The 27,299-nt window shown below is 36.2% G+C and overlaps 1 protein-coding gene across 3 annotated transcripts in view; it reads left to right on the forward strand.

Moving 5' to 3' along the window:
* Nucleotides 1-1,503: 1,503 nt before the first annotated feature.
* The window catches only part of shisal1a (shisa like 1a), a 36,610-nt gene continuing 10,814 nt past the window's right edge, over nucleotides 1,504-27,299 (forward strand). For 2 of the 3 annotated variants that reach the window (XM_053508878.1, XM_053508877.1), the window contains exons 1-3: nucleotides 8,009-8,064; nucleotides 17,910-18,082; nucleotides 24,408-24,621. In XM_053508878.1, coding sequence (XP_053364853.1) covers nucleotides 8,060-8,064; nucleotides 17,910-18,082; nucleotides 24,408-24,621 — 392 coding nt within the window. In that variant the 5' untranslated portion in view covers nucleotides 8,009-8,059. Of the gene's footprint in view, nucleotides 1,650-8,008; nucleotides 8,065-17,909; nucleotides 18,083-24,407; nucleotides 24,622-27,299 lie in introns of those variants that run through there. The other variant, XM_053508879.1, reaches the window with a different exon arrangement.

The raw sequence follows: 27,299 nt of genomic DNA on the forward strand, positions 1-27,299 counted from the left end.
AAGAAGAAAAATTTTGCTAAATATTTGGACTGACTTCCAAAAGTGCCATTAAAAAAAGAAAATACTCCTGAGGATACAATGAAGACAGGATTCAAGGCTCCTCTTTGTCCTAGTACTTAATGGTTAAACGAACTGAGTGTCCAAGCCACCGACTGTTTTTGCACTTCTTATTGACCCAGCACTCTGGATGAACGACAAGTTTTGTTGTGGTACTATACTACAGTATGATGCAAATGTCTTGTATAAGCCATTATTTCAACATATTTTGCTTCCAAAGAGTCAGACATTTTTGTATTTCTAATGTAGTCTTGAGGAATAGTTCTCCAAGCGTCCTGAATTACGTTTTTGGCTCCCATTTTTAGGTCCCCAAACCTAAACAGTTTCATTTTAATGCTTTTTTGTTAGTTAAGCCACACAGTGACCTACGAATCATTCAAGCAGAAGAAACATCTAATTTTAGGCATGAACCAGTGAGAAACAGGTGCAGATGATCAGGCCGATGTTTAGTATACTGGTGATGCTGAATGCTGAGTGGTTGGAACAGACGAGAGGGGAAATGAGGCTGCTGCTGAGGTTGTTACATAAACAGTTGTTACATAAACCTTGCAGCCTATCATGGCAAAACAATTACTCCTATTTCTTTAATGTAATCTGCATCATTAAATGTGAATGAATATTTAAAAAATGAGGGGTGGATCAAGACCTTTGCACAGTACTGTATGTTTAAACACTAAACCAGGACTCTGCATGGACTGTAATAAGTACAATCATGTTGTAATCAATGTTCAATCATGTATCAAGCCTGGTGTGTTTCATGTTGGAGTATCTTGCTTGTCAATCAGAATGGCTGTTTTGACATTTGGCTGACATCCATGATTGTTGGTTTCTTTGTTTGGTTGGTCCCAATACTTTGGTTACGGTTTGGGTTAGCTTTATGTGTCGGCATCAAATTAATAAGCTTGTTAATATTTATCAGTGGAGGGTCCCCACTGTGATGTGTATGTTATTGATATATTACTTGGACACACACATACATCACCCAGTACAACAAACAAAATTCAACAGAGACACCCGGGTATTATATCTCCATCACTCATCTCACCTTTCCATCGTGCCCATATCTAAACATTAGAATGCACGCACAGTATACAAAGATAAATGCACACAGCCCTTATATATGCACAGACGATTGCTAGCTCTCCCTCTCTCTCTCTCTCTCTCTCTCTCTCACACACACACACACACACACACACACACGTGCGCTCTCTCTCTCTCTCTCTCTCTCTTCTCAATTATTCTCTCAGGATCAGTCCGTACCTCTCCTGGTCTCACTCACAAGTGTGGGTGCGGGAATGAGTGCATGGGAAGTGTGCAGCTCTCCTCCTCCTCTCTCTCTCTCTCTCTCTCTCTCTCTATCTCTATCTCTCTCTCTCTCCACTTGTTTACTCCTTGTCCCACACACTCCTAACTGGTTTTTACTCCACAGCTGCTGCAGCAGTAGAATGTGTGTGTGTGCATGTGGAGCAGTGGACTGTCTCTACTCGGGCTGCGTGAAGAACACGTTCAATATGCTGCACGAGGCTGCTGACTGATTCTCCAAAGAAAAAAAATAAAAGTGGAACACGGGCTCCAGCATTATTCAGTCATGGGTAAGAGCACGATCCTGCTTTGTATTAAAAACAGCTTAAAAAAAACTTTGCTTCACTTGATTTTGTGTGTGTGTGTGTGCGGTAAGACTTCTTTTTTTTTTCTACTTTCACCTTGCTCCAAGACCTTGCACATATACCAGATGTTTTTCTACTTATATTATAAATGTTAAGCCATTATTTGCTTGCTTCTGGTCCAGGGGCTTTATTACACAGAGCTTAATTTATCAGGCTTTATTCTTGAATGTTTAAGACTGTCTTATATATATAAAAATGCTTTGTTGCTTCTAAGGTACACTAATGATGTGTACACTAATATGTGGATTTTGGCTATGTATATGGATCTGTGCATCTGCATATTGCTGTCTATGTGTGTTCGTGTGCATTTTGCTTTTGGGCATGGATTGAGACTGACAGTAGGAGTAGAGCGGTAACTTAATAGTAACAGGAGTATGGAGAGACAAAGCCTTGGGTTTCCTTCCAGAAGGAGGGGAACTGTTCAACTTCATCCATGTGTGTCCACGCAAGAGAAACTCATACACTCATACCAGAGATACCTGAGACACAGAAGACACACACAAATTCCTCTGCCTGTCTAAATCCCTGTAAATGCAAAATTATAAATCTGATAAGAAACCTCAGAAGTACTCAAAGAAAGAAAAAAAAAGTTCCCTTTGTTCTGGAGATCATGCTTAACATGGTCAGTAGAATTCTGCATTTGATCAGCACCTCAAAGGCTTAAAACGAATTTGTGTGAATTTTCTTCATTTGATCCAGGCTTAATCACTGCCTCTAATGAATCTCGGTATTCAGGTAAGACTAAAAGGTCTTTCCTGATGAAAGAGATATCCCGGGTAGTACGGCAGAGCCTGTTGTTTGTCAGCGTTTTAATGTGCAAATGAGAAGAGAAAACCCGTCTGAACTCACATCAGATGACAGATGACTGTAGTCTCTACCTCTCATGTGATACCCACTAGAGCGCCTCAATAAGGGAATGCCTTTTAGGTTTAAAGGATGAAGAAAACCTTTCATTGCTGATCTCTTCCTCTGATTTTTTTCCATGTTGTACTTCACTGCAAGAGTGATTTTTGTGCACCGTTAGAATAGTGCCTTGAACACTTCGAACCGGATTATACACTTGGTACTACAGTATTTTTCTGTCTCTTTGATACTTTATCATACGCTCGAAGTCAGTTTTATGATTCTCATGATAAAAAGTAAAAATAAGCCAATTAGGTACAGTACTTATTATAGAAATTTGATTTATGGCACATGAGCAGATTTTCTAATTTCTATTCAATTATTCTAATAAATCGGAACAGCATGGTCACATTACTCCACCTGTTAAATAGTGCTCTGCTGAATCTCATTAAATTTTGATTAGCACCTCTAGTGCATCTTTGTTTTGTCTATTGTTATGTCCCTTATGTCTTCTTTTACAACTGGCAGTTTAAAAGAGACTTGAGATTTAGTGATGCGTGAAAGCATAATTAACAAAAAAAAAATCGAATATTAGCAGGAAGTAAGAGTTCCTCCATTAAGCATTTCGAAACTCCGGCATGTGCATGTGGGAGCGGTCAGGGTCATCACACTGAAAGGAAGGCACTTTAAGATGGAGTGAAAGTAGAGTCTTCTCCCAGGGGCTCTTTCAGACTCAGAGAGGGCTTAATGCACCAGCAGTTCTGCTACATACTTTAAGACGTTTTAAATTACTCCAAACTTTTTTTTTTCTTCATGATATTTTTTTAGGCTCAGACCATTGTGAAACATTATCTGGACAGAATGAGTGAAATAAAGATCGCTAAGAATTTCCCAAATTTAGGCAAGTAATTTTAGTCATGGGATGTCATTCTTCTTAGGTGAGAAACCGGAAATTTCAGGAAAAGAACAAGAATAAGGGATTAATAGAAGTAATATTTCAGCCATCAAACCATAACTCCAGCCAGGACGAGATGACCTTCATTTCAAATCTTTTTTAAACAATATTTGGAGGGCAGATTGTAAAAATGTCAGTTGTGAGAAAAGAATTTCCTGCGATCGACTTTGCCATCATAGTAACTGATGAAATGAGGAGGCGTTCAATTCAAACTGGGACTCGTGATGAAATTTATTGTGAATAAAGGCGTAAAACTGATTGACATTTACTGAAGACTTCAAGCTCAGTACAGTGATGAGACTCAAAGTTTGCTGTAAAACATTTGACTGGTGCAAATATTTTAGTGTGTTCCCACGCCTGATCTTTAAAAATTAAACAGATAACTTGCAAAACTTTGGGAAAAGATGCATTGGCCTGTGGGGACACTACACGCAATCATTCACTAACACCACTTAAACATTACAGGAACTCAGCTGGAAGTTATCATTACATCCCCCGTACAGTCCTGACCTCACGCCGAGCCATTTGCACATGTTTGGACCATTAAAGGAGTTCCTGGGAGGCCAGTGTTTTCGACGTGTGTTTCAGTGCTTTCTACCTTGATGGTATCCAAGCACTAGTAAAACACTTTGAAAAGTGCAGGAGATTAAATAGAGAAATAAAGGAGGTGTTTACTCTCATAACTGTAATCTTTTATTTTGTACTTGAAAACAGCTCAGCAAACAGCAGTCCACAATTGATGTACTGTGATTGGTGTAATAATCAAGCTTTGAACTTTGGGTCACTGTAGAGAAAAGCTGTCGAATATCACGAACGCTTTGTTAACTTGTGGTGTATTATGGTTAAGCCTCGATCATTTTTCTTGCATTACTAAGAGGTGATAAGGTGAGCAGTGCGTGAGAGTAAACAAATCCTGAGTATATTACTAACAAATCTCGAGTAGGCAATAAAAAGTTATTTTCACAATGGATCGAGAGACAGAGAGAGAAAGATAGAGAGAGAGAGAACGAAGTGAGATTTATCTGTAATAAGAATTATGGAAAATAATGTCTCAGATATTGTATTTAGTCAACTAGTTTATTTTTATTGGTCACATTACTTTCAGATCACGTATGCATCTTCTTCCAATCGAGATCAAAGCACACACCAAACTCTAACCACGGAGATCTGAAGGTAACTGCTTAAACCTGATTTGTTTTGCCTACTGAATGAGAGTTCTTTGCCTCTTAAATGGTTTTGGAAGAACGGTACAATCGAAACAATAATATTTAAAGAAAGGACGTCACGACATAATGGATGTGCTACATCAAATGGTTCTTTACCAGTCCTGCCTGACACTTATCTCGAACAGATACACATCTGAGGGTATTCCCGGTGAAATCCCTCCTACCGAAGATGCACTGTTGATGAAAACCAGAGCACCAATATTACTTGCACGCTGCGCAGAGCATTTCATCAGTACATGTTGATCAGTGTTTCCCCTTTAAGTGTAATGGGCCAAAAGATGTCAAATATTTCCAGGAACTGCATTTGGTGCAAACAAATATGAGCATATGTGTTCAATTGTTTCTAAGGTCAGAATCAGCCATTAATTTTGCATGAATTCTGATAAATGCATGCAAGACAGACTAGATACCACTGCGTAGATCCATCCAAGCCCATTAGGGAGATATATCACCTGCTCCGGACCTTATCAGCGTTTGGCAGAATGACAGCTAGGATCCTTTTTAAGTTTTGTACTTGTATTGGAGCAATGCTTGGCTTCTTGAAAGCAGAGAACATCCATTATTACTGTGCTCTCCCGGTTTGCTGTTGTTTGCCTGTTTGCTTGTGCATTGTTGCTTCAAGTTTAGGGGGTAAACTTATTCAAATTCTGAAAGAGTCTGCCGTGGAGCCCTGCGGATGTTTTGAATCTAGATGTGCTCTTTGAGCTGCGAGCATGTGGCAAAACTGTGGAAAAGCTGTTTAATAGGAAGACACTGAAGGGGAACACTGGCTATGTGTTTATGAACATAAGCGTGTGAATACAGAGAGAGAGAGAGAGAGATGTTGTCTTGTCTTTGTCTTCTTATGCTAATAAAGAAGCTTCCTGTTCAAATGGTTGTGTTAAATGTTAATGAGATTATTAATTAATGTATTCTCTGTAACGCGAAAGCATGTTCTGTAGGCATGACAGATAAGGAGAAATCTCGTAATGTATTTAGAAGACATCATTTATTATTATCTGTACCTTTTTTGAAATAATTAATGTTTTTTTCCGTCAATTCCTCTCTCCGTCTCTGTCCATCTCTTACATTCTTCCCCCTTTTGCTGTCCTTATTTTCTCCATTCCTCAGCTCTCTTCCTCTCTGTATGCATTTCTTTCTCTGTCTGTTTCTTGTTCACTTGTGCACACATTTCCAGTGTGGCCTTGAGAAGAGGAGCAGGCAGGATTTTGTCCAGCATGTGCACAGCCCTTTGTGGAAGGAACTCTCTGTAAATGCCATTTTGCATTCAAGGACATGCGCGTTAATTTTCATTAATGCTATCTTCCTGGATGGACTTTTCAACTACGAGTTCTTATAACCTTCAACACGTTGTATGGTTTAGATCATTTGACTTGGTATTTCTTTTATCCCATACAGTTTTAGAAAATAAGTCCTTCTTTAAGGAGGAGTTAATCAGTCTTGGTGTTCAGCAAAAATGATACTTAAATCCTTTCATTAAATAATGAAACCCACATGTAGGAAGTTTAGGGTTCCCTTAAACAGACAAACCAGATAACTTTTCTCCCTGATCTAACAGGACAAAAATTGTTCATGTCTTATTTAAAACACTATATGTTGAACATGTGTGCATAGAAAAATCAAAAACAGAGTTTAATCTAACTTCTATCATATTACAGGACTACAGTACAATAAGCCAAATATACAGTAAAATCTTTAAATCTGCTCCTAGAGCTTGAATTAATATTGTTGTATTGCATTGGCAGATCATTTTTCTTTTAGTTCATGCATTCATTTTTAAAAAGTTGCAAAATTATTTGCCAGAAAATTAAGAAAATTTAAAGCATAAACTTTTTAAATCAAGCCTCTGAAAACAGCTGCGATATTAATAATAATAATCTTTTAATTGAAAATATAACATAAATTTACTCATAGGATTTTTCACACATTTAATTTTATTTCGTCATACATACAGTAGATTTTTAAGATATCCAATATTCCAGGTAAACAAGACATACTTTGAATTTTGCTGTTTCAAAATACACAGACACTTATTTAAATTTTGTCAGGTTAATTAGATAAGTTTATATGCTAACAAACATACAAGTGTACAAGACAAAGTCGAAGTACATTATGGGCCTAAAAATGTTCTCCAATACAAGTAGAAGTACAATTTTCTACTCAAGTTCAAGTAATACATGCTCTAAAATGTACTTTAAGTACGTAGGTACGAGTACTCCTCAAAGAGACTGATTTTTCTGGATATCTGTCTGACAAGTTACTGATATAGAGTATTTTAAATATAATTAAAGGTGGGTAGCATTGTAGTGTGTTTCATTACCAACAGCCTAGCTAGCTAGTTTGCATCCCCTTATAATATAATTAGCCTATGCAATTAAACATGGATACTAAATACAATAAGGATAAAGCTAAACTTTATACACTTGGTATAAAAATTACATTGTTATTGGGGTGAAATACAAAATTTCTTTACTAAGTAAGTTAGCTATTTAGCTAGATCACTTTAATATTTACCTTAACAAGTGCGCACATTCGAGATATTTGAAAAACAAGCCAAAAGAATCAACAGCTGACAAGTGGGCGGGATCTATTGCCCAGGTAACCATAAGTCACTTTGGTGCGTTTACTAATCTGCACTTTTATCATAATGACTTGTAGGCTTGTATGTAAACTGTATTGTTGAGTATTGAAGTAGGTACTTTGTTATATTTAGTATATATAACAAAGATAACAGAATAATAAACACCAAAATAGCGACTTTGAGAGAATGTATTAACATTTCTTAGTCTTTGATCCGGAGACATTTGTTTACAGGCTAAATCGGTTCTGGATTTACATAGTTTATTAAATAATCTGAAAATTTTCACTGTACTGATTACGATCATTATGGTTACAGTTATTTCCTACACATACTATATCACTTTATACATATAAAAATATGCAAGACTGTTTTGTTTTTTTCTTGTTTGATCTCTGTAAAAGACTGAGTTACGGAAGAGACTTTAACCCCTGGAGTAACTTAAATGAGTCAAAACAGAAATGCCTTTTTGGCACTTCGCATCCAGAGTTCAGACTTGAGTGTCTCATGTCTTCATGAGCACAAAAGAGATCATAATCACCGTAGGTAAAAATGAAATTCTTTGCTTTCTTTATCTCTCTGTGTGTTTCCAAGGTAACAGCGTGGTGCAGGGCTCTTGTGCGTGGGACTTTATTGTGTGCCATTTGTTTGTGTTTTCTCTTTTTAGCATATAAAAGCAGAAGGTTGGTTCGCATCCGAGACACACAGCAGATGTCCAAATTCACAGTGGACTATGAGGTACTAACAGGCCAAGAACGAGCACTGCAGAAATAAACACCACCAGAACTCCTCTAGTGATATGATTACAATCCACTTCTCTGTTAACTTACTGACTTTTGTTTATTTTTTTTATTTTTTTTACAACATATAAATGGAGACTAATTGATTTGTTAGTAAGGGTTAGATGCACTAGAGTTCTAATTTGTCATAAATCTCTGATTGCATTTTTCAACCATATACAAGTTGATACAGTACTGTTGTGTAGGTGTGGGATAAGTTTACAAGCATAAGATTTTCAATGTAAAATAGACAGGTGTAGCTTGGATACATTACAAGTTAATGGAGAGTGATGGGAAGAGGAAAACGACTGTGAAAAATATAAACGTAAGTCGTTTAAATTAAACTTGTGATGTAATTTTTCCATAAATGTAAAACTGATTGGCATTTCCCAGAGACTCCAATTACAGTACAGTGATGAGACTCTAAGCTGCAGTAAAACACTTGAACAGTACAAATATTTCAAAAGAAATCCATATGTCCATGAATGACAATCCTAGTCAAAGTGGCTCGGAGCCCACTGCAGTCATTCAACAAAACAGTAGAAGCAGGCAGTCTGATAATGGATTTAGGATACTGAGAAAACGTTTTACCCTGGTGGCATCAAAACACAATAAAAATCAGCACAATTTTGCACGATCAAAAGTCCAGGTTTCACTTGCATGAATATATATGTACAGTAAATCTAAAAAATATATTGTACATTATTTAAAAAAAATATTTAAAATGTCAAACTCATATATACTGTATTCTAAATTCATTACACACAAAGTGAAATATTTCAAGCTTTTTTCTGTTTTCATTTTATTGATTATGTCTTTAGAGCTCATGAAAATTAAAAATCCAATTAAAAAAAAAATTCCTTGGTCACTTATGAGATCAATCAAAAATATTTACAACATAGAAATTCTAAAAAAAAAATTTTTTCAAAAGTATGTTTACGCACTCAATACTTGGTCAGGGCTCCTTTAACACAAATTACTGCATCAATGCAGCATGGCATGGTGGCGATCAGCCTGTGCTTCTCCTGAGACGTTATTAAAGACCAGGTTGCTTTGATAGCAGCCTTCAGCCCATCTGTTTTGTTGATTCAGGTGTTTCTCATCTTCCTCTTGACAATACCACACAGATTCTTAATAGGGTTAAGGTTGGGAGAACAAACAAGCACAGTAATATCATGTTCAGCAAACCATTGGCATCTCCATAAAGCTTTTCAGCAGACAGAAGCATGAATTGTTCTAAAATCTCTTTGAACTTTGAACTGGATAAAACACAGTGAACCAACACCAGCAGATGACATTACATCCCAAAATATCACAGACTCTGGAAAGATCTGACTGGGCTTCAAGCAACTTGGATTCTGTGCTTTTCCTCTCTTCCTCCAGACTGAGTTTAATTTCCAAATGAAATGCAAAATTTACTTCCATCTGAAAGGAAGATTTTAAAACATGTTGTCTCTAGTTCTGGAGTGGCTTGATACAAAATATGCAACAGACGTAGTTATAGCTCATTTTCTAAAGAAGTGCATTTTCGCTCTTGATGCACTGAATCCAGTCTCACTCCACTCTTTGTGAAGGTCTGACGAGTTCTTGAATCAGCTTTGCTTGACAATCTTTTGAAGGGTGCAGTCATCCCAATTGCTTGTGCACATTTTCCTACTGCACTGTTTCCCTTCAACTTTTCATGAATATGCTTCACCTTCTGTGGCTTACCTAGCAGTCTTACCCATGCCTGTACTAAACTAGACTAAGAGATATTTTCAAAATCAAAACAAAAAAGACTTAGAAATATTTTACTTTATATGCTTCACTATCTTTTATTTTACACAATTTAACAGAGAAAGGGAGAGAGAGACAGAGACAGAATGGACAATGAGGTAGAAGGATCCTTTCAGCTGCAGTGAGAATACTGTACGACTCATTAAAAGATTGCATCATACCACTCCCTTTTTTGCCACTCTGTCTTCAGTGTTACACACACGCACGCACACACGCACGCACACACACACACACACATGCACACACGCACACACGCACACAAACACACACACATACACACACACACAAACACACACACACACACACACGCCTTTTCAGAGTGAGATGAAGCATACAGTATACAGTTGGCAGTAGATGTCCCTTGTGAAATCGCTTGCTGTCATAAAAGGACTAGCATCTGCTTCACTTACTGAGATGTTTCCCATAAAGACTTTGTGCTTCAACTGCATCTGCTCAAATGTTATTTATTTATTTCTTCTAGTCCATCAAATTCAAAATCCCTGCCTATGCATGCTTGTCTTCTGTCTGATGTTTCTGCCATGTCATCAATTATAAGCAAAAATTATATGAAGAGGTTTATCGTACTAAATAAGTTGGTATAGATCTAGGAACCTCTGTAGTTCAACTGTTTACCATTGTATTTATTCAATGGTGGGACCTCCGTTCAACATTCACAAACTATGGGCCATTAGGGGATATCAAATAGCCTAATCAACATGTCTTTGGGAGGAAACCCATCAAACACGAGGAGAGCATGCAGACTCCATGCACCCAGATCAGGGGCAGGATTCGAACCCCAACCCTGGAGGTCCAAGGCGACAGTGTTAACCGCTAAGCCACCGTACTGCCATATTACATTTTACATTCCATATAATTCCATATTAAATAATTTCATTCTTAACATTTATTTACTAACCTAATTTTTCTGCAAATGAATTTATATATTTACGCTATTTATTTTATACTTGCTAATAATTTTATACTTAGAATAATGTTATATCAAACTTTAGAATGGGGAAAAATGTGATCTCAGTGACTTTGACTGTGATGTGGTTGTTGGTGCTACTATAATAATTCGAGTATTTCAGAAAATCCACTTTTATAACCCACTGCTAACATTACAAGACTAAGACACTGCTAACATTACAAGTTTTCCACTCTAATATTTACAAAGAATGGGGCAGCAAAAAAAAAAAAAGAAGAAGAAAAAAAAGCAGTTTGAAGATGAAAAGGTCAACTGAAACAACTACTCTTTAAAAATTTTGTGAGCAAGAATGCATCTCACAAAACATAGCATGTCAAAAATTGAAGTGAATAGACTACAACAGTAGAAAAACACGTCGGGTTTCAGTCTCGTCTGTCAAGAACAGGCACCTAAAGCTACAGTGAGTATCTTGCTGTTTTATACTGACAGGATTGAATCCCAGTATGTTGTTTGCTGCTGTAGCCCAGCCACCTTATGTCTCAATGTGTTGTGGATTTGGCTGTTTACTCCCTGCCTGGCAGTTAGAAGTTTAATGATGAGCTAATCTAACTTGAGGGTTGAGAGGGATTGGCAGGTCGCCTATAGGTCGGTAGAACCATCAGCATCAAAATCACAGTAAAGTCTTGTAATGTTAGCAGTGGGTCAGTGATGGCTAAAATGGGTAAAACTCAAATGGTTGGGGGTTCAAGCCACAGCATTACCAAGCTGCCACTGTTGAGCCCTTGAGCAAAGCCATTAACCCCATCTGCTCCCGCATCTGTGTTGTATCCTGTCTGACTTAAGCTCCTTTAGTGGGATATGTTAAAAAAAATAATTTTGCTGTAAGGTACATATGATAAATAGTTGAATATTAACTTTTAGTTCTTTCTAGAGTCTCTTTAAATAAGTGCTGGATATTGCAAGACATTTAAGACAGGTTAATAATCAAGAGACTGGTGCAGAGTGGTGCTGGGAATTGTAATCAATGCCAGCCATGTTTGTAGGCTGTTTCCCAAAGACAGACATGGCAAAGATGTGACAGAGACCCTCCCCATTTCCCATTAAGAGCTGGGTTCTTGCTCGGGCATCTTCCAGGACGGTGACCTGGGTGTTCTGTATGTCTTGCATGATACCTCTACCAGTGCAGGATCAAGAACACCACATAGAGAACTCATAAGTGTTCCTTTGGACTGTATCCTTTCTATTCAAGTAGGGTTCTTACTGTAAATGTACCTACCCTTTCTCAGTATTGATCTATCCTATGATAAGATTCAATATACTTGTGGTTGAGCATTCTACAGCCTGGAACATTCCGTAGATCTTGTGTGGAGCCCCAAACTCAATCTCCAGGTTGATATAGGGGTGTTTCACCTCTATGTTGGCAAACTCTTGTTTTACTGCACTATTTGTTCTAGCCAACTGTCTGTTCTTTTCCTACTTGCTAGCTGTGTTAGAATTATTTGTCTACAAAGGGGGAAGCTGGAGAACATGGGTTTCACAAAAGCTGAGGGGAGTGCTAGTCTAGAACACGCTAGTCTAGAACAGGGATAAGCATATGGCAGAGTGGTGAAGCAAGTTCTGGACATGATCAGCCAAAGAGAGAAACTGGCACCAATCATTTGGATTCTCAGAACAGTGCGTTTTTAGCAAAGAGACCACCTCTTTTTTTTTTGCCATTTTCACCTGATACTAACAGAGACTCACAATTTATCCACAAAGCTGGACCAGATCCTTAAGGTTAATTGCATAATATCCTCCCAGATTTCAATATATCTGAATACATGATTGAATAAAAGCGCTGCCATCTCACAGGTTGTGGTTAAACATGCCAGTAGATTAAGGTGAATTGATTGACCAAATTGTGGTTTCAGGAAGATCAGTAATGAAGTTGATTGCCAAGTATGAACAAGGTCGTTGAGGTGAGGGCAGAGGCATGAATTTAATAGAAGGAAATCTTCATGGAACTTTGGTTCTGGAAATTGTACAGTAGTTCAAGCCAGTCATGCCTTTAGAGTGCACAATGTTCTTGGTTAACAACAGACATTGGTAGGAGATGTGGCACCTCTCAACTTTTGCATTACCTTGCTTGAAAATTTTACATTTTGTCCTGCTTTTAACAGATAATCATAAAATAAAAAAGTAAAGATGCAGAAACTATTAAAACTATATGAATACAGTTGCAAATAAATGTTAACCGTTTTTTGCCAGATTCATGCATAATTTAACTAAATAAAACTCTCAGACACAAAGTTTCAATTCGACAGGGATATACTTACAGGTACTATTTATTTATTTATTTATTTATTTATTCATTTATTTTATCTATCAAAACACTATAACACATTATGTAGTACGAGTTTTTAGTGCACCTCAGAGGTTTTCTTTGAACTGATTAGATGAAAATGGAACAGTAACAGCATTTGTGTTGGGAATGAATCATAAAAGAAAATCATCTTTTATCTTTGTCTCCACTTTCTCACTGTCTGGGAGTAATGTGGCTGATACTGTAGGTAGGAGTTGTTGTGACTGGAAGCATTGTTCTCTGATTACAGTCTCTGTGTTTTCCAGAGCGTATCTGCTCAGAGAAACCACTGGGATTCTCACTATTGTTAACTAAAAGCTCAACTTTAAATCTTTTTAACTCTAAAGTTCACTTCTTGGGCATACAGGCGATCCAACAGTATTCCGTGATCTCTATTAATGTTAGTATATTTCTAATAATAATAATAATAATAATAATAATAATTATGATTATTATATAAAAATAAACTGCAATTTTTAAATACACATTACATCATATTTCCATTTTATTTTCCCTAATTTCTTCCATTTCATTTTTTTCTAGCAGTATTATGGTGACCAATGTTCTGGATCAAACCTTGTGTTTCATACATGTTTTTTATGGTTTTTTTTCTTTTTACCTGATTACTCACAGACACAAATTATCTGAACATACTGTACATTTATGTTTTATAAATGTTAGTTTTAAGTCAGATTAAAAAAAACACATTCTTTACAGAAATTAAATCAAAGCTGATTTTGTATAAATGAAAATACTTTGACCCCAATTTTGGTGTTCATTCAAAAAAGTTACTGATTAGATATAAATAAACAAATGCTTACTGCATTATAATTATTGTAGTTTTTTTATGTTTCGGCTACAATGCAACAATTTTTTAAACCCTAACTGATGTTGTGATTAACTTCTCATTTCTTAAACAATCATGTTTAACAAGATGTATCCTGTGGTCTTCGAAAAAATGTTCCTTTGTTTTAGTGTGGTAAAATCTTTGTCTTGAATTAAGCAATGCAATTGACTAAGGATAAGGACATTTACCAGGTTAAGTAGTGTCCAACACATTATTAAGACCTGGCTGGATGGTGCTGAACCATCAACTTTGCAGAAGAAATGTGATTTTTTTTTCCCGACACTTTTTCTGTCTATTTTAATAATGAAAGTAAAAGCATTTCCACGCACAATGTGATGAGAACTCACAGAATTGCCACTAAACAGCTGTGTGTCTATAAGAAAACCACTTGTTAGTGTGACTAATCAGAAAAAAAGGCTTTAGTTTGTTAGGGAGCATGAAGATTGGACTTTGGAGCAATGGAAAAAGCTCATGTGGTTTGATGAGTTTAGATTGACTCTGAGAATCAATCAGAGTGATGAGTGTGGCCGGGTAAGAAGGGAAGCACATGGATGCACCTATCATGAATAATGCCCACTGTATAAGCTTCTAGAGGCAGTGTTAAGATCTGGGGTCAATTTAGTTGATCAGGTCTAGGTTCAGCAATGTTATGTTAATAAAATGAAGTCAGGTAATGACCTGAAACAGGCATATTCCAGGAGTTAAATTGTAAAAAAGTCAATCTGGGAGCATGATCAGTCATTTTCACACATGAAATGGACACCACAGAGTTTTGACTTCAAGTTTTTAGTATGCATTTAAAAAACTTTACAGGTTGGTTTGTTTCATCCATCATTAATGCAAGATCTTAGCCAAAAATTACTTCAACTCTAAATAAAATATCACAGCAGAAAGAGTGTTGTTATACTGACACATAGGCACAAGGGTGCTGGCCGAGTGCTGAAGATATCACAGCTGTGCTAATATTCAGTACAACAGCAGAAATATTATTAGAGTAGTCTTTTTTGGGGACAAATGTGTGTAATTTATTTAGTGCTTGTTATATTGTTCACTGTTAAGTGCAGTACAAAAGGTATGTTGAGATGTTTCATATAGAGTTTGCTAAAGACTAGTAGAAAACATGTTTTTCCCCTTTTCACTAAATATAATTTCCTTTCATTTTGGCCGTGCAAAAATTTCAGTAAACAAGAATGTTTGGTCTTGACAACCGACTACTCCTTGTTTTTTCATAATAAGGCTAATATGGGAAATACATGTTTTGAGTTATATTTTAAACATTAATATTAGCTCAGCAATATTAAAGCATATTTATAGAACTTTTATCAAGCATGGATAGATTTGAAGGATGTCAAGATTTGAAAGGAAAGTACATATCTAATAGACTGCGTCCATTTGTTTGTCTGACACTAAAGGAAAATCAAACACTAATACTAAAAATACACCTTGCCACTGTTGCCACCTTGTCACATAGCAATTAGAGACAGTTCAGAGGGTAGTACAAGGCAAACATGCAAATCCCAGGTGTATTGACATTGACTCCATCAGTTGACTCCATCTGTCATCGTAATTAAACAAGAAGTGTTGGTGAAAGCAGTGAAAGCAGAATTGTCTACAATATAATTGATTTTATTCGCTTACAAGCCATAACAGTTACAGTACTATTGTTTACTGATGAATCAGCTGTGTATTTAGTAGTAGCTAGACCTAACAAGCTAATCAGCAAGCTAAATTAATCAGTTCATTGAAGTAAGGTAACAGAAAAAAACAGGTTGGAGAGAAGCCTTTATCTGTTTTGTGCAAGCCAGGAAAGCAGGCCAAAACAATTCCACCCGAGCATGAGTGTCCATGAATGCATACAATTATAGCATCCAAGGGCGTAATGTCAGTCTGACCTGCTGCTTTTTGCCTCTTTGTCAAATGCATTGTATCCCTGTCTTGTACGTCTTAAAAACGTTTAAGATTTATTCACTGCTGTACATTTCTGTTTGAATATTACAATTACAGAAAAAGAATTTTATTTAATTATTCATTTAAATGCTGGTTGTTTATTGAATATTAAATATTTTGTGATTTAAGTATGTGCTTTATGATATTTACAATATTGAATAAAATGATCTATAATAGATAAAAACAATGCACAGTGATGTGGATCCTCTTTTGACCTGGATAACTTGGATGATTTTGTGAGCAAAAACTCTTTATTTGTCTTGTTATTTCGTTCTCAGGACAGCCACTACTAATAGAAAATGCTCAGACACGGCAAATGTCAGTTGTCTCTAAAGGTCAAACAATTATAGACCTCCATTTTGGTCAGGTAGACAGAATAATGGTTGTTTGAGGAGAGGAAAATATTAGAACTAGAGAAAATCTTCCCTTAGCAACATGACAAATGAAAATAGGAATATAAGAATATAGCAATGTGTATATCATATCATATATTTTACAATATCATATCATATCATATATATTTTACAATATCATATCATATCATATATCATACCATTGCATCATGCATTAATACTGAAGACATCCAAACTATGAAAGAACACATATGGAAATATGCTTCAATTCCTAAAGTAATAATGGGCTGTACAAATCCATATTATGGCAAAAAAAAAAGCATTCAGTTAATTAAACAGGTACTAAGTCTTTTTGCCATAATATGGATGTGTACAATCCATCATTACAAAAAATTTAGCTAAATCAATTTTAAAAATTTCAAGAACTTCACCAAAACCATTAAATGCTATAATGAAACTAGCTGTCATGAGGACTGTCCCAATTAAGTAAGGCCAAGAGCTACCTCTGCTGCAGAGGATAAGTTTATTAAAATTACCAGCCTCAAAAACTGCCAATTTATAGCACCTCAAATTAAAACTTCTACGAGCGTAAATGGCAGACATACAGTATTTCAGCATCCACTGTGCTTTACTCCTGACACTGTTCATAATTTAATTAAAATTGGGGGTACACTTAATCAGCATGGCTTCCACAACAATTTGCAGTGACATGAGATCCCACCAGGTTTCCACTTGTGAAAGAGTGAAGGAAAAGCAGCCAACAAGTAATCAGCACCTCTGGGAACTCTTGGTGAAAGATTGTTGGAAAACCATAGCAGGTGACTATCTTATGAGGCTGACAGAATGTCAAGAGTGTGCAAAGATGTCATCAAAGCAAAAAGTCACTGCTTTGAAGAATCAAAAATATAAAATATATTCTGGGTTATTTCATTTTTGTCGATTACATCATTCCATATTGGTTCTGTCATGATTATATTGTCTTCAGTCTTAACAAACAATGTTGAAAACAATTTTTTTTTTAAAAGAAATACCTTTGAACAAGAAGAAGTTTCCAAACCTTCTACTGTATGTGCAGTAGACCTGATATCATGTAGATGTAAGTCCTGGAGCACTTGGAATCAAAATTTTGAAGACTTTTTGTGAGCCAGATGAAGCCCAATAGTTCAAATAAAATGTTAAAATTCTTAGAGACCATAGCAAAATTCAGTCCCTGTGACTTACAACCACGAGACAATTTAATGACCTGGATGACTGAGTTGGAGTACCGTTATTTTTTTGGCAAGTGCACAGCTGAGCTAAATGTTGGCCAAAAGCAAATTAGAAAATATATTCCTGGACTAAAACTGAGACAGACAAAAAGCATGGTAATGATCATACAAGAATGTTCTCAACAGCAGGTATAAAACAAGATGTAATTGTGGCTACACAGAGTTTACATAAAGCTGACAGTGTATAGATGCCTATTTATATTGAAACTGCCACATTGCTTTTTTTTTTGTGTTTCTAAGATCTTTTATTTCATTCATTATGTTATTGACCTCTATTGTTAGACACATTAGGCCACATATCATTGACTGTACACATGTAAAACAAACCTTTGTTTCTTTTTCAACAGTTTGCAGCATGACGAGTGTAAGCAGACGAAAGAAAGCGGTGCGTGTGTGTTAGGTCACACCTTTCTCTCAATCCGGCAACCCTTTTTCCTTCATGAGGACAGAGAGATGACCATGCGAGGCCACTGGTCCTCCAACACCCTGGCCATCATCTTCCTCCTGCTCTCAACTGCAGGTAAGCTCCAGTACATGTCCTCAATTAAAAGAAACAGTCCAACCAAATTTAACCACATTAGGTTGTATATTTGTATCTTTTTTACACACCTGCACAAATGTGTATTTAGTATATTAGGAGGAGTATTCAAGTCAAACCAGGACTTTTGATTCTGCCAAATAACACAACATAGATATGAGAGTAAAAACTCCCTTTATATCTTTATATAATCCCCTGCTACACTAATGCACTCATCCCAGCGTTTCACTAGTGCTTGGATACCATAAAGGGAGAAAGTGTTCTCATATTGCCAGAACCATAACCAGACTGCCTGCTTCATGTCTGAAACCTCGGCCTCCCAGGAACTCCTTTAATGGCCCAAACAAGTGGAAATGGCTTGGGACGAGGTCAAAACTGTACCAGGAATGTGTTTACAGTTCCCACAAACAGATGCATCCCTTTCACAAGTTGGCGACAAGTTATTTATCGATTTTCAAGGATTAGACCTTCCACTCCCTGAATGTTCATGGGAACGACCTCACTGGACTCAAGCCACTTCAGCCGAGATCATTATTCACGGACATGCAGTGCAAGATCTGAGCCAAAGACGAGCTTTTTAAAGTCTTCTTTAAGTGTCAATCAGTTTTATTTATCGGCCTTGATTTATGAGAAATTATCTTAAGAGTCCCGGTTTGACTCGAATGGCCCTCGTAAATATTATCGTTAACTAATTTGCATCCTAGTTAGTAACAGCTGTCATCTGCACAACATTTATGTAACCAAATACACATACATTATTTGGATTTTTTTTTGAGCATGCCAAAAGGATTTCAGCAGGACACAGAATGAAAATCAAGTTAATTGGTTGTTTATATTTTGTGGAAAAAGAACCAACCACATTCATTAAAGATATCACTGGCAGGTACAAGCAAAAATAATAACTCTGAAAGTGAATTCTAAACAGACCCACACACATGTCTAGTTGAGACCAGGTATTGAGGCCAACTTGTCTCAGAGTCGGAATCCACAAACCATACTTATAGTGCTTGCTCCTATATTTATTATACATAATATATGGATATACTACAGTATATGGCTAAAAGTTTGTGCACATCTGACCATCCCAGCCAGCAAACTGTTTGAACCACATAACTGTATAAAACCTTTTTGTATGCTGTAGCTTTGCATTTTACTTTACTAAAACTTAGAGGTCCACAACACCCTGACCCCAACCCTACTGAATACCTGGAAACTGGATCATTCTCACCCAACATCAGTTCCTGATCTCACTAATGCTCTTGTAGCTGAATGATTATGAATCCCTGTAGCCACACTTCAAAATCTAGTGGAAAGCCTTGTTCAGAAAAGTTTATTATTAAAGCAAATGGAATGAGATGTTCAACAAGCATGAATAAATCTAATGGTCAAGTATTAACAACTTTTGGAGACAACGTATGGTTGCATTGTGTTATAATCTCATTGTGTTAGGAGTATTTGCCTGAATTAATTGAGTCAAAGGTTCGAACTACGTGTACAGGCTCTAACAAACTCACCTTGACTTGATATAAAACATGAAAAAAACAACAAGGGCATGCTTGATCATGTTAGATCAAAGGACAGATTATCACAATGGTGCTTTATAAAACTTTGGTTGGCTCTTTCTCAACGACCTTAGAGATATGCGGCATGGCCGAAATGATTGGGAAAAGAGATCACCATAGTTCAAATTACCACTCGGTTAGCTTCAAGTTCGCGTGCTTGTACATGGATTGGCTAGGCTAAAATCTCCTATCTTGTGTATGTTCGTGGTGCCCTCCGGTGGATTACTATTTAGTTCTGCGAGTTTTCCGTATCTCAGATATGCTCTGCATCCACCAATGCTGAGTGGGATTAACCCAACGCTATAGCAAGTACAATTTCAAAAAGGACGTTAAAGTAACACTGTTACCTAACTACATGGCAGAAATATGAGAATCCCATTTATCCTGTACATTATCACAATCAGCCCTATAACTTTATCAGTGAAATAAGCCATTTCCGAAACTTGTTACCCAACTGCATGCGAGAAATGTGAAAACTCCATTCATCCTGTAATTTACCACAATCTGCCGTATAACTTTATCAGTGAAATAAACCATTTCCAAGACAATTATTCTTCGTTGCCTGCGATATCGCATATCCTCTTATATTTTTTCCCGAGGCAGACATGGTAATTGAAACATAGATGGACACAATTATACCAAGTCGTTTGAGGACAGGGAGTACTTTCAAACATCTGTGATTATTTAATATCTTTTAAAAGGAAATCTCTCTCACAGTCAGTCAGCCAGTTATTATGAGCAAAAAAAAAAGAACACAATCTGCCATTATTATAAAATCATAACCAGGTTGATTCACACGCCCAAAGTGTCTTGCCAGGAAACACATGCTGAGTCGCCGTGTTGGCCAAAACTCTCATAAAAAGATTTTAACCTCTATAAATCCCTTGAGCCAACCAGAACCTTTACACCTAGGTTTAATGAAGCACTAGGCGCAACCAAATGAGTCTCTTCCTGATCTGAATAGATCTTAATTTACTTATATAAAAACATCTGACAGATTATACATACTGGCAAAAAAAAGAATAAAATAACAAATACCATATACCTGGTAAGTAAATATAGTGATCCTTGGCTTTATTGCTTGGATAATGGATATTAAAATACTTCACAGTGCCATAGCAGTTTTACATCCATGGACAGGTTGCTCTTTTTGCATTCCAGTCTAAGCATGATGACGGTAATAAGGGCGAAGGCGGTCCACAACAGCAATATGATCTCATATCACAAATTATGATGAATTTAACAGCCTTTAAGAAGAGTTTATAGGGTAGAGATGAGGTTACAGAGTGTCTGATTTCTTTCTCTGTAGCAAGTTCAAAGAAATCGCTGCTGCTCGTGACAATTCCTACAAATTTTTTCGTGAGAGGAAGTGCACTGAAGAAGCAGGACGTGCTCTGGTGGATGTGCCAAATCCAGTTTTAAATAGATGGGGGAAGGTACAGGAGGGTGTAGGCGGTTGAAGGAGGTTGGGGTGGGGTGGGGTGCTGGGGGGGTTGTTACCTCCTAAATCACTTCAGCATGTGTCTAACTGCACCGCTAGCCAATTCTTTGAATGAAACACACATCAGAGCGGTTACCATGGAGAGAAATAGAGACAGGTATTTGAGCTGGCTGTCAGGCAGGTGTCTCTGTACCCAGGCACCCACTGGAGGAACACTTATTTAGCATTGGCTCCATTGTGTAAGAAGAGAAAACAAGCGCTGGTCGTGCTGTTAGCACCAAAACACTGCTCTATGTTAATAATGCAGCAAACAAAAAATCAAAACACATTGATTGGTTTTTCGCTGAAATAGTAGAAGAAAAACAAGGCTCAACAGGTGGTTTTCATTTCATATGCCTGGCTTTCTCCTTCTGTTCTTTTCTTCCTCCTAAATATGAGAACCTTGTATTAAGGCTTGACTTCTTGCCTGTTTGGTTGATGGATACTCCGTAGAGGTGGTGCCAAATAACTTCCCCTGCTATTGAAGGCTCTTTATGGGGTCAGAGGTGCTTCTGGAGGGCTCTTTGGCTCTCTTGTCTATTAGCGCTAATATATTACGATCATAAACAGCCCCTCGATATGCCCGGGCACACAGGTACTAGGCTTTAATGGACATTAACAAGGGGTCAAATGAGGACATTCAATTAGTTATTTTGTTTTGTAATTATCATGATCATTTCTTTATTGCACTTTCACATAATATTATTTTTTGGATATTTCTCTGATTTGTCATCATTCCCTAAGTATGTGTTTATGAATAACCTGTTTTAATATCTTTGTGTATTAGAATTCTTTGTGTATTTTTTTTGTATTTAGGTCATGCAGTGATGTAATGGACATCATAGCTGTTTAACAAAGGAATAGAATTTTATATTACTGTATTTACTTTTCTGCTGGTTGAATTTAATATTTAAAATTGGTTAACATTATTAATTTCCATGATGTGTGTATAAATATGTGCAATGTGTGCAAATAAGTCCATTTCCCCTGCCGTGGGTAATGTCCCAGGTTATGGCGGGTGTTGATTAAGATGACATTAAGTTGTCAAATCTGTTTACTTGCTGAAAATGCTTCCATGATTAATTTTCACTGCAGGTTTTGGCAGGCAGCTGCTCTCCTACTTTTAACCATTCTACGACCAATAGTTAGTGTAATTAACAATTGTTAGAACACCTGTGGTTAAATATAGTTAAACCTGCCAGTGCTGTTACTGTCCATTATCACCACTCATGGACTGCCTCAGATTATTTAGCCGGAACTAACTGTTGTGTAATTTTATATAACAGCAGCTTTAAGTGCCAGCTGCAAAATAAATTACACATTACTTAACTTATGAAAGGCTTACTTTAAAAAAAAAAAATTGGTGCTGTAAAATTTCTAAAAGGAAACATATATTTAGAGTGATTCTGGCACTATGGATGTGACATTTTGAATCATATTGATAAGAAAAAAGTCTCAGATCATAGACGAGCCTATTGTCAGTAAATGAATTTTAAATCGACAAAATTCAAATGATCAATAACATCCTGAAAATAGGCAGCATTTTATCAGCATTATGGATTATGTCATTAAACAGACAAACATTTATGAGAGAGTACAGGTTCTCTACAAACACTGTGTATTCTAAAGACAGTTGCAGAAAGCATTAACTTGTACCATGAAAGAGAGGTGACTTAATATAAAAATGTAGATTTGAAAATATTTGTCATTTTTTACATAAATAATTTTAGATAAACTGGAGTTATGGATGTGACATGGTTGAACCCGTCCTCGACAAGCTATATAAAGAATACACTGGAATATTGAATTTTACCATTAAAACATTTAAACATGGTAATTGTAAAAAAAAACTATCAATTAAACTATGAATTAAATTACCAATTATTGCTGACATTTCTTTTTCTGGCCCTTCCCTCTAATTTTCATTTCCTCTCCTTTTCTTTGGAGTGCCTCTTTATGATTTTTTGCTAAATTACAAATTTAAGTTTAGTAAATATAAGTATATGTAGTATTGTTAGTGTGTTGAGCTTAGTTTAGCTTGATAGAAATCCTATAAATTATGCCCACTAAATCGTTCCATGATAACACTCATTCACTCACTCTCACTCATCATCTATACCACTTTAATCTGTATACGGGGTCGCTGCAGGCTGTTGTGTTTTCTTTAAACTCAACAGTAAATGTAAGAGATAAAAAGATATACGGTCTTGCCTCACACAATCACAATCACCTGAAGTGTTTTATTACTTACCTAACGAAAGCTTTGGTACTATAATAAATACACAACTATAATCTAAACTTCCTTATTTGCAGCTTAAAACATAAAACACATGACGATAAAAAAAAAGATCTCTCTACTGGGAGTAGGCCTGCGTGAGTTCTTCAGTCCATTCAAATTATCTGTCCATCATTCTTTTATAGCTCTAATCTATATGCAAATGATGTCATGTCTGCAATCCTTCTGTTAAAAACCAGATATGATCTTGGAGGCAAGCAGCTGAGGTTGCAGTCAGACTCAATAGTGAACATATATTTTATATATGAAGGCCAGAATTAGGAATGGACAAGGTGCTGGTCTGTGCCATTTGTCAGATATTACAACTTTTGACAGACCATCAGGATATTTCAGGTCAGTGGGGTTAGTGGGGTGCGAGTTCATTATTTACACATATTTGATCATTCATATGAAATAAGAAGTATAATAGTTCCCTTTGGATAATTGCACATGCATATTGCATCCTGTTCATATTAAACTGATTTAATATGATATTCCAAAGAAAGACCGAAGAAAAAGAAAGAAGGATTCCCATATATAAGACACAGGCTTGTATTTAACACTGAGTTGTATGTTTTCCTTCCATTATTTTGTAAAAGACATCTGAAAAACATGTGCTCTGTGTATACAAGACAATCAGACTTACCATTTATTTTGGAAGTAAACCATACTCATCACATGTTGCACATTTATTTTAATATAGTCTGAACCCAGCAGACTGATTCGTCTAGGCCATTACATAATGCATGTTATGCATTTTATGATCTACCAAAGGGCTCAAATGCATGAGCTGTGATCTTTTATTTATTATATTCAGATTTCATTCACATATGTTCAAATGTGAAATCTTAAAAAAAATGCTTGTCTGTTACACATTATTTTGAAAGACTCCATATGATCAAATGAAGTATGTATGTTGAACATCTTTAATTTAACTCTCTTTATATTCTTTCTCTCTCTCTCTCTCTCTCTCTCTCTCTCTTTAAACAGCTCTTTCAGCACACTTCAGAGTTTGCGAACCCTACTCGGACCACAAAGGGCGGTATCACTTCGGCTTCCACTGCCCTCGCCTCTCTGACAACAAGACCTACATGTTCTGCTGTCACCACAACAACACAGCCTTTAAGTACTGCTGCAACGAGACGGAGTTCCAGGGCATCATGCAGCTTAACCTCACAACCCCCTCTGACGGTTTTGCTCACAAGTGAGTTAAAAAAAACAAAAGAAGAAGGATTATTGTACCAGTAGCTTATGCAGTTATTCTTTTAATTTGATTTTAAACTGATGCAACATACTGTATGATGCAGCAAAAACAAGAAACTAAGTTATACTTAACAACATTATCTTACCTAAACTTATTTTTCATGTAGTGCTATAATGATACAAAATTTGTGATTCTATACAATACAATGATGCCTTAAAATGATGTATTGTTTATACACCTGACTTAAACACTGGTTGAATGTTTGAAAATAAACAAAAATACCTGAAATTTGCTCTAAAACGTTTTTAAAAGTTTTTTAGTTCAAGTTAACTTAATTGTTATACATTTTTTAATTATCCTAATTTAACATTAAAACTAAGATTCTGGAAAAATAATCTTACTAAAGTGCTTTCTGTAGGTTTAGAATGCTGGTTCTCCATTAAATCATGTAGATTTGTGCAACTTTGAAACTTCTGAATCACAGCGTTGATTGTTTTTTAATCATGATCAATTTAGACAAAAAATAACATTTTGTATTAAATCAGTTTAAAGCAAAAGTGAGGGAGAGAGAGAGAGAGAGAGAGAGATGCTTTTATTAACATGATGTCGGTACAATATTATCACTAGCTTGTATGATATTATGGTATGCTAGCATCCCTTTAGATGTTTTACTATGTACTACTCTGTAGTTTGGGATAACTTTTAGGATCACTTAGAAATGTTATTGTTTTCCAAGGAAACACACATGAAATTAGTCTGAATAGAAAATATAACCAAAGGAAGACCAAAGAGGAGCTTTATGGATTTAGTGAGAGAGGACATGAAGTTAGTTGGTGTGGGAGAAGAGGAAGCAGAGGATAGGGTTAGATGGAGGCAGATGATTGGCTGTGGCGACCCCTGAAAGGGAACAGCCGAAAGACAAAGAAGAAGAACAAGACAGAAATAGTCAGAGTTAGAAATATTGATTTGAAGGAAATTTTGGATGTGTTCCTTAAACTTTGCCTTCATCAAAAAAACATCCTCTGCACCAATTACAGCCTGGCAGGCCATAGGCATTCTAGCTGTTACAAGATAATCTGATGAGGTTTTACCCCATGCTTGTCTGGAGCGTCTCCAACAAGATGGATTGGCTTGATAAAGTCTTCCTCTGTATCATACAATCAAGCTGTTCCCAAAACAGCTCAATAGGGTTCAGATCCGGGGACTGTTCTGGCCCCTTCATTACAGTCAGAATTCCTGCCAACTTTAATTGTTTGTGAAATGGAAGAAAATGTCTTTATCTTTGGAATACAAGGAAATTTGCAAGTCATCCCAAATTTTTGAGTAGTAGTGTACAGTATGTACTATAGTGTGCTATTTTGACCTATAGTACATACCATAATGTACCGTACTATTACTGTGGAACTTCAAACATTACAATTGTAATGGTAGGGTAGGTACGATGGCACTCCAGTGGGTAATGTCTTAGTACTGTAGTAAGTACAACTGTATTTTGTTGAATACGATGGTGTATTTATTGGGTATCACAGAGGCTACCAAAGTTCAGCAGGTATCTAATATTGTAGTCATCCAATGAGCACCTTGGTATTTACCAGAATATTGTGCATAGTACCAAAACAGGTAAAATGGTACCTCACAGGTTACTTTGCATCTATTAACACCAAGTTTTAAGAAATAAAAAAAAAAATACCATGGTACAGTGGTGCTATACTATATAAATATTATCATTATGGTACATAAATACGTATAACATATTTTTTGACAATATCCTGGCACGTGTTCCATACTACAGCACTATGGTAAAACCATAAACCAAAATGAAGTACTACAGTATGTACTATTTTTAACAAATATGAACCACGTTACTGTCAAAAACATCACGGTACTGCACACCATGGTACAGGTACCTACAGTATACTATGTTAAAAAAATTTTTAAAGGGATATTAGTTTGTGAAAGCTTGTATTTGGAAGAAGAGTGTTTTTATCATTTTTTTATTGTTTAACTTGCTTCAGAATAAAGAAGAAGCTATTTTTTCAAGAAATGAGCGAATGGGCATGATCAAGTTTAATTGTTCATAACATCTCACATAATATTAGCCTTATTATATAATGAATTGCCTACTTTTTTATGCATTCTATTTAAATTATTGTTCACATATCATATCTGAACACACTGATGAAGCAATTTTTCCAGTGATATTATGTGTGTAAGAACCTGCAGCTCTGTCTAGTTTGTGACCCGTTTTGCTGTATTATAATATGCATAATATGCTAATAGAGAATATTTTCCCATTTCACAAGTAAAAAAAAAAATAACTAAATGTTTGCCTGCAGGCCTGCATAGCAATAAAGCTTGAGTAGAGATCGATAGATGTTTCTCTCCTGGATGCTATTGTAACTCGTTTATTCCGCCAGCTGTCTGAAAACTGGACATTTATATGTATGCAAAGCATGATTTGTTTTCACATAAAACTAGTTTTCATCACATTTACTGACTATTTTTTTTACTGTGACTATTTCAGAATGTGCCAGCCTAATATTAACTCTGCTCATGCCTTTCCAAGTGGCGTGCTCTTATACTTGCTTTGTGAAGTGCAATTAACAAATTGTTTATTCTCTCCAAAGACAAAAGACATTTTTTTTTTCATTCATGATGGAAGTTCCACTCAGAGTAAT

The sequence above is a fragment of the Clarias gariepinus genome, chromosome 12 (genome assembly GCF_024256425.1).
Source record: "Clarias gariepinus isolate MV-2021 ecotype Netherlands chromosome 12, CGAR_prim_01v2, whole genome shotgun sequence".
NCBI classification, from domain to species: Eukaryota; Metazoa; Chordata; class Actinopteri; order Siluriformes; family Clariidae; genus Clarias; species Clarias gariepinus.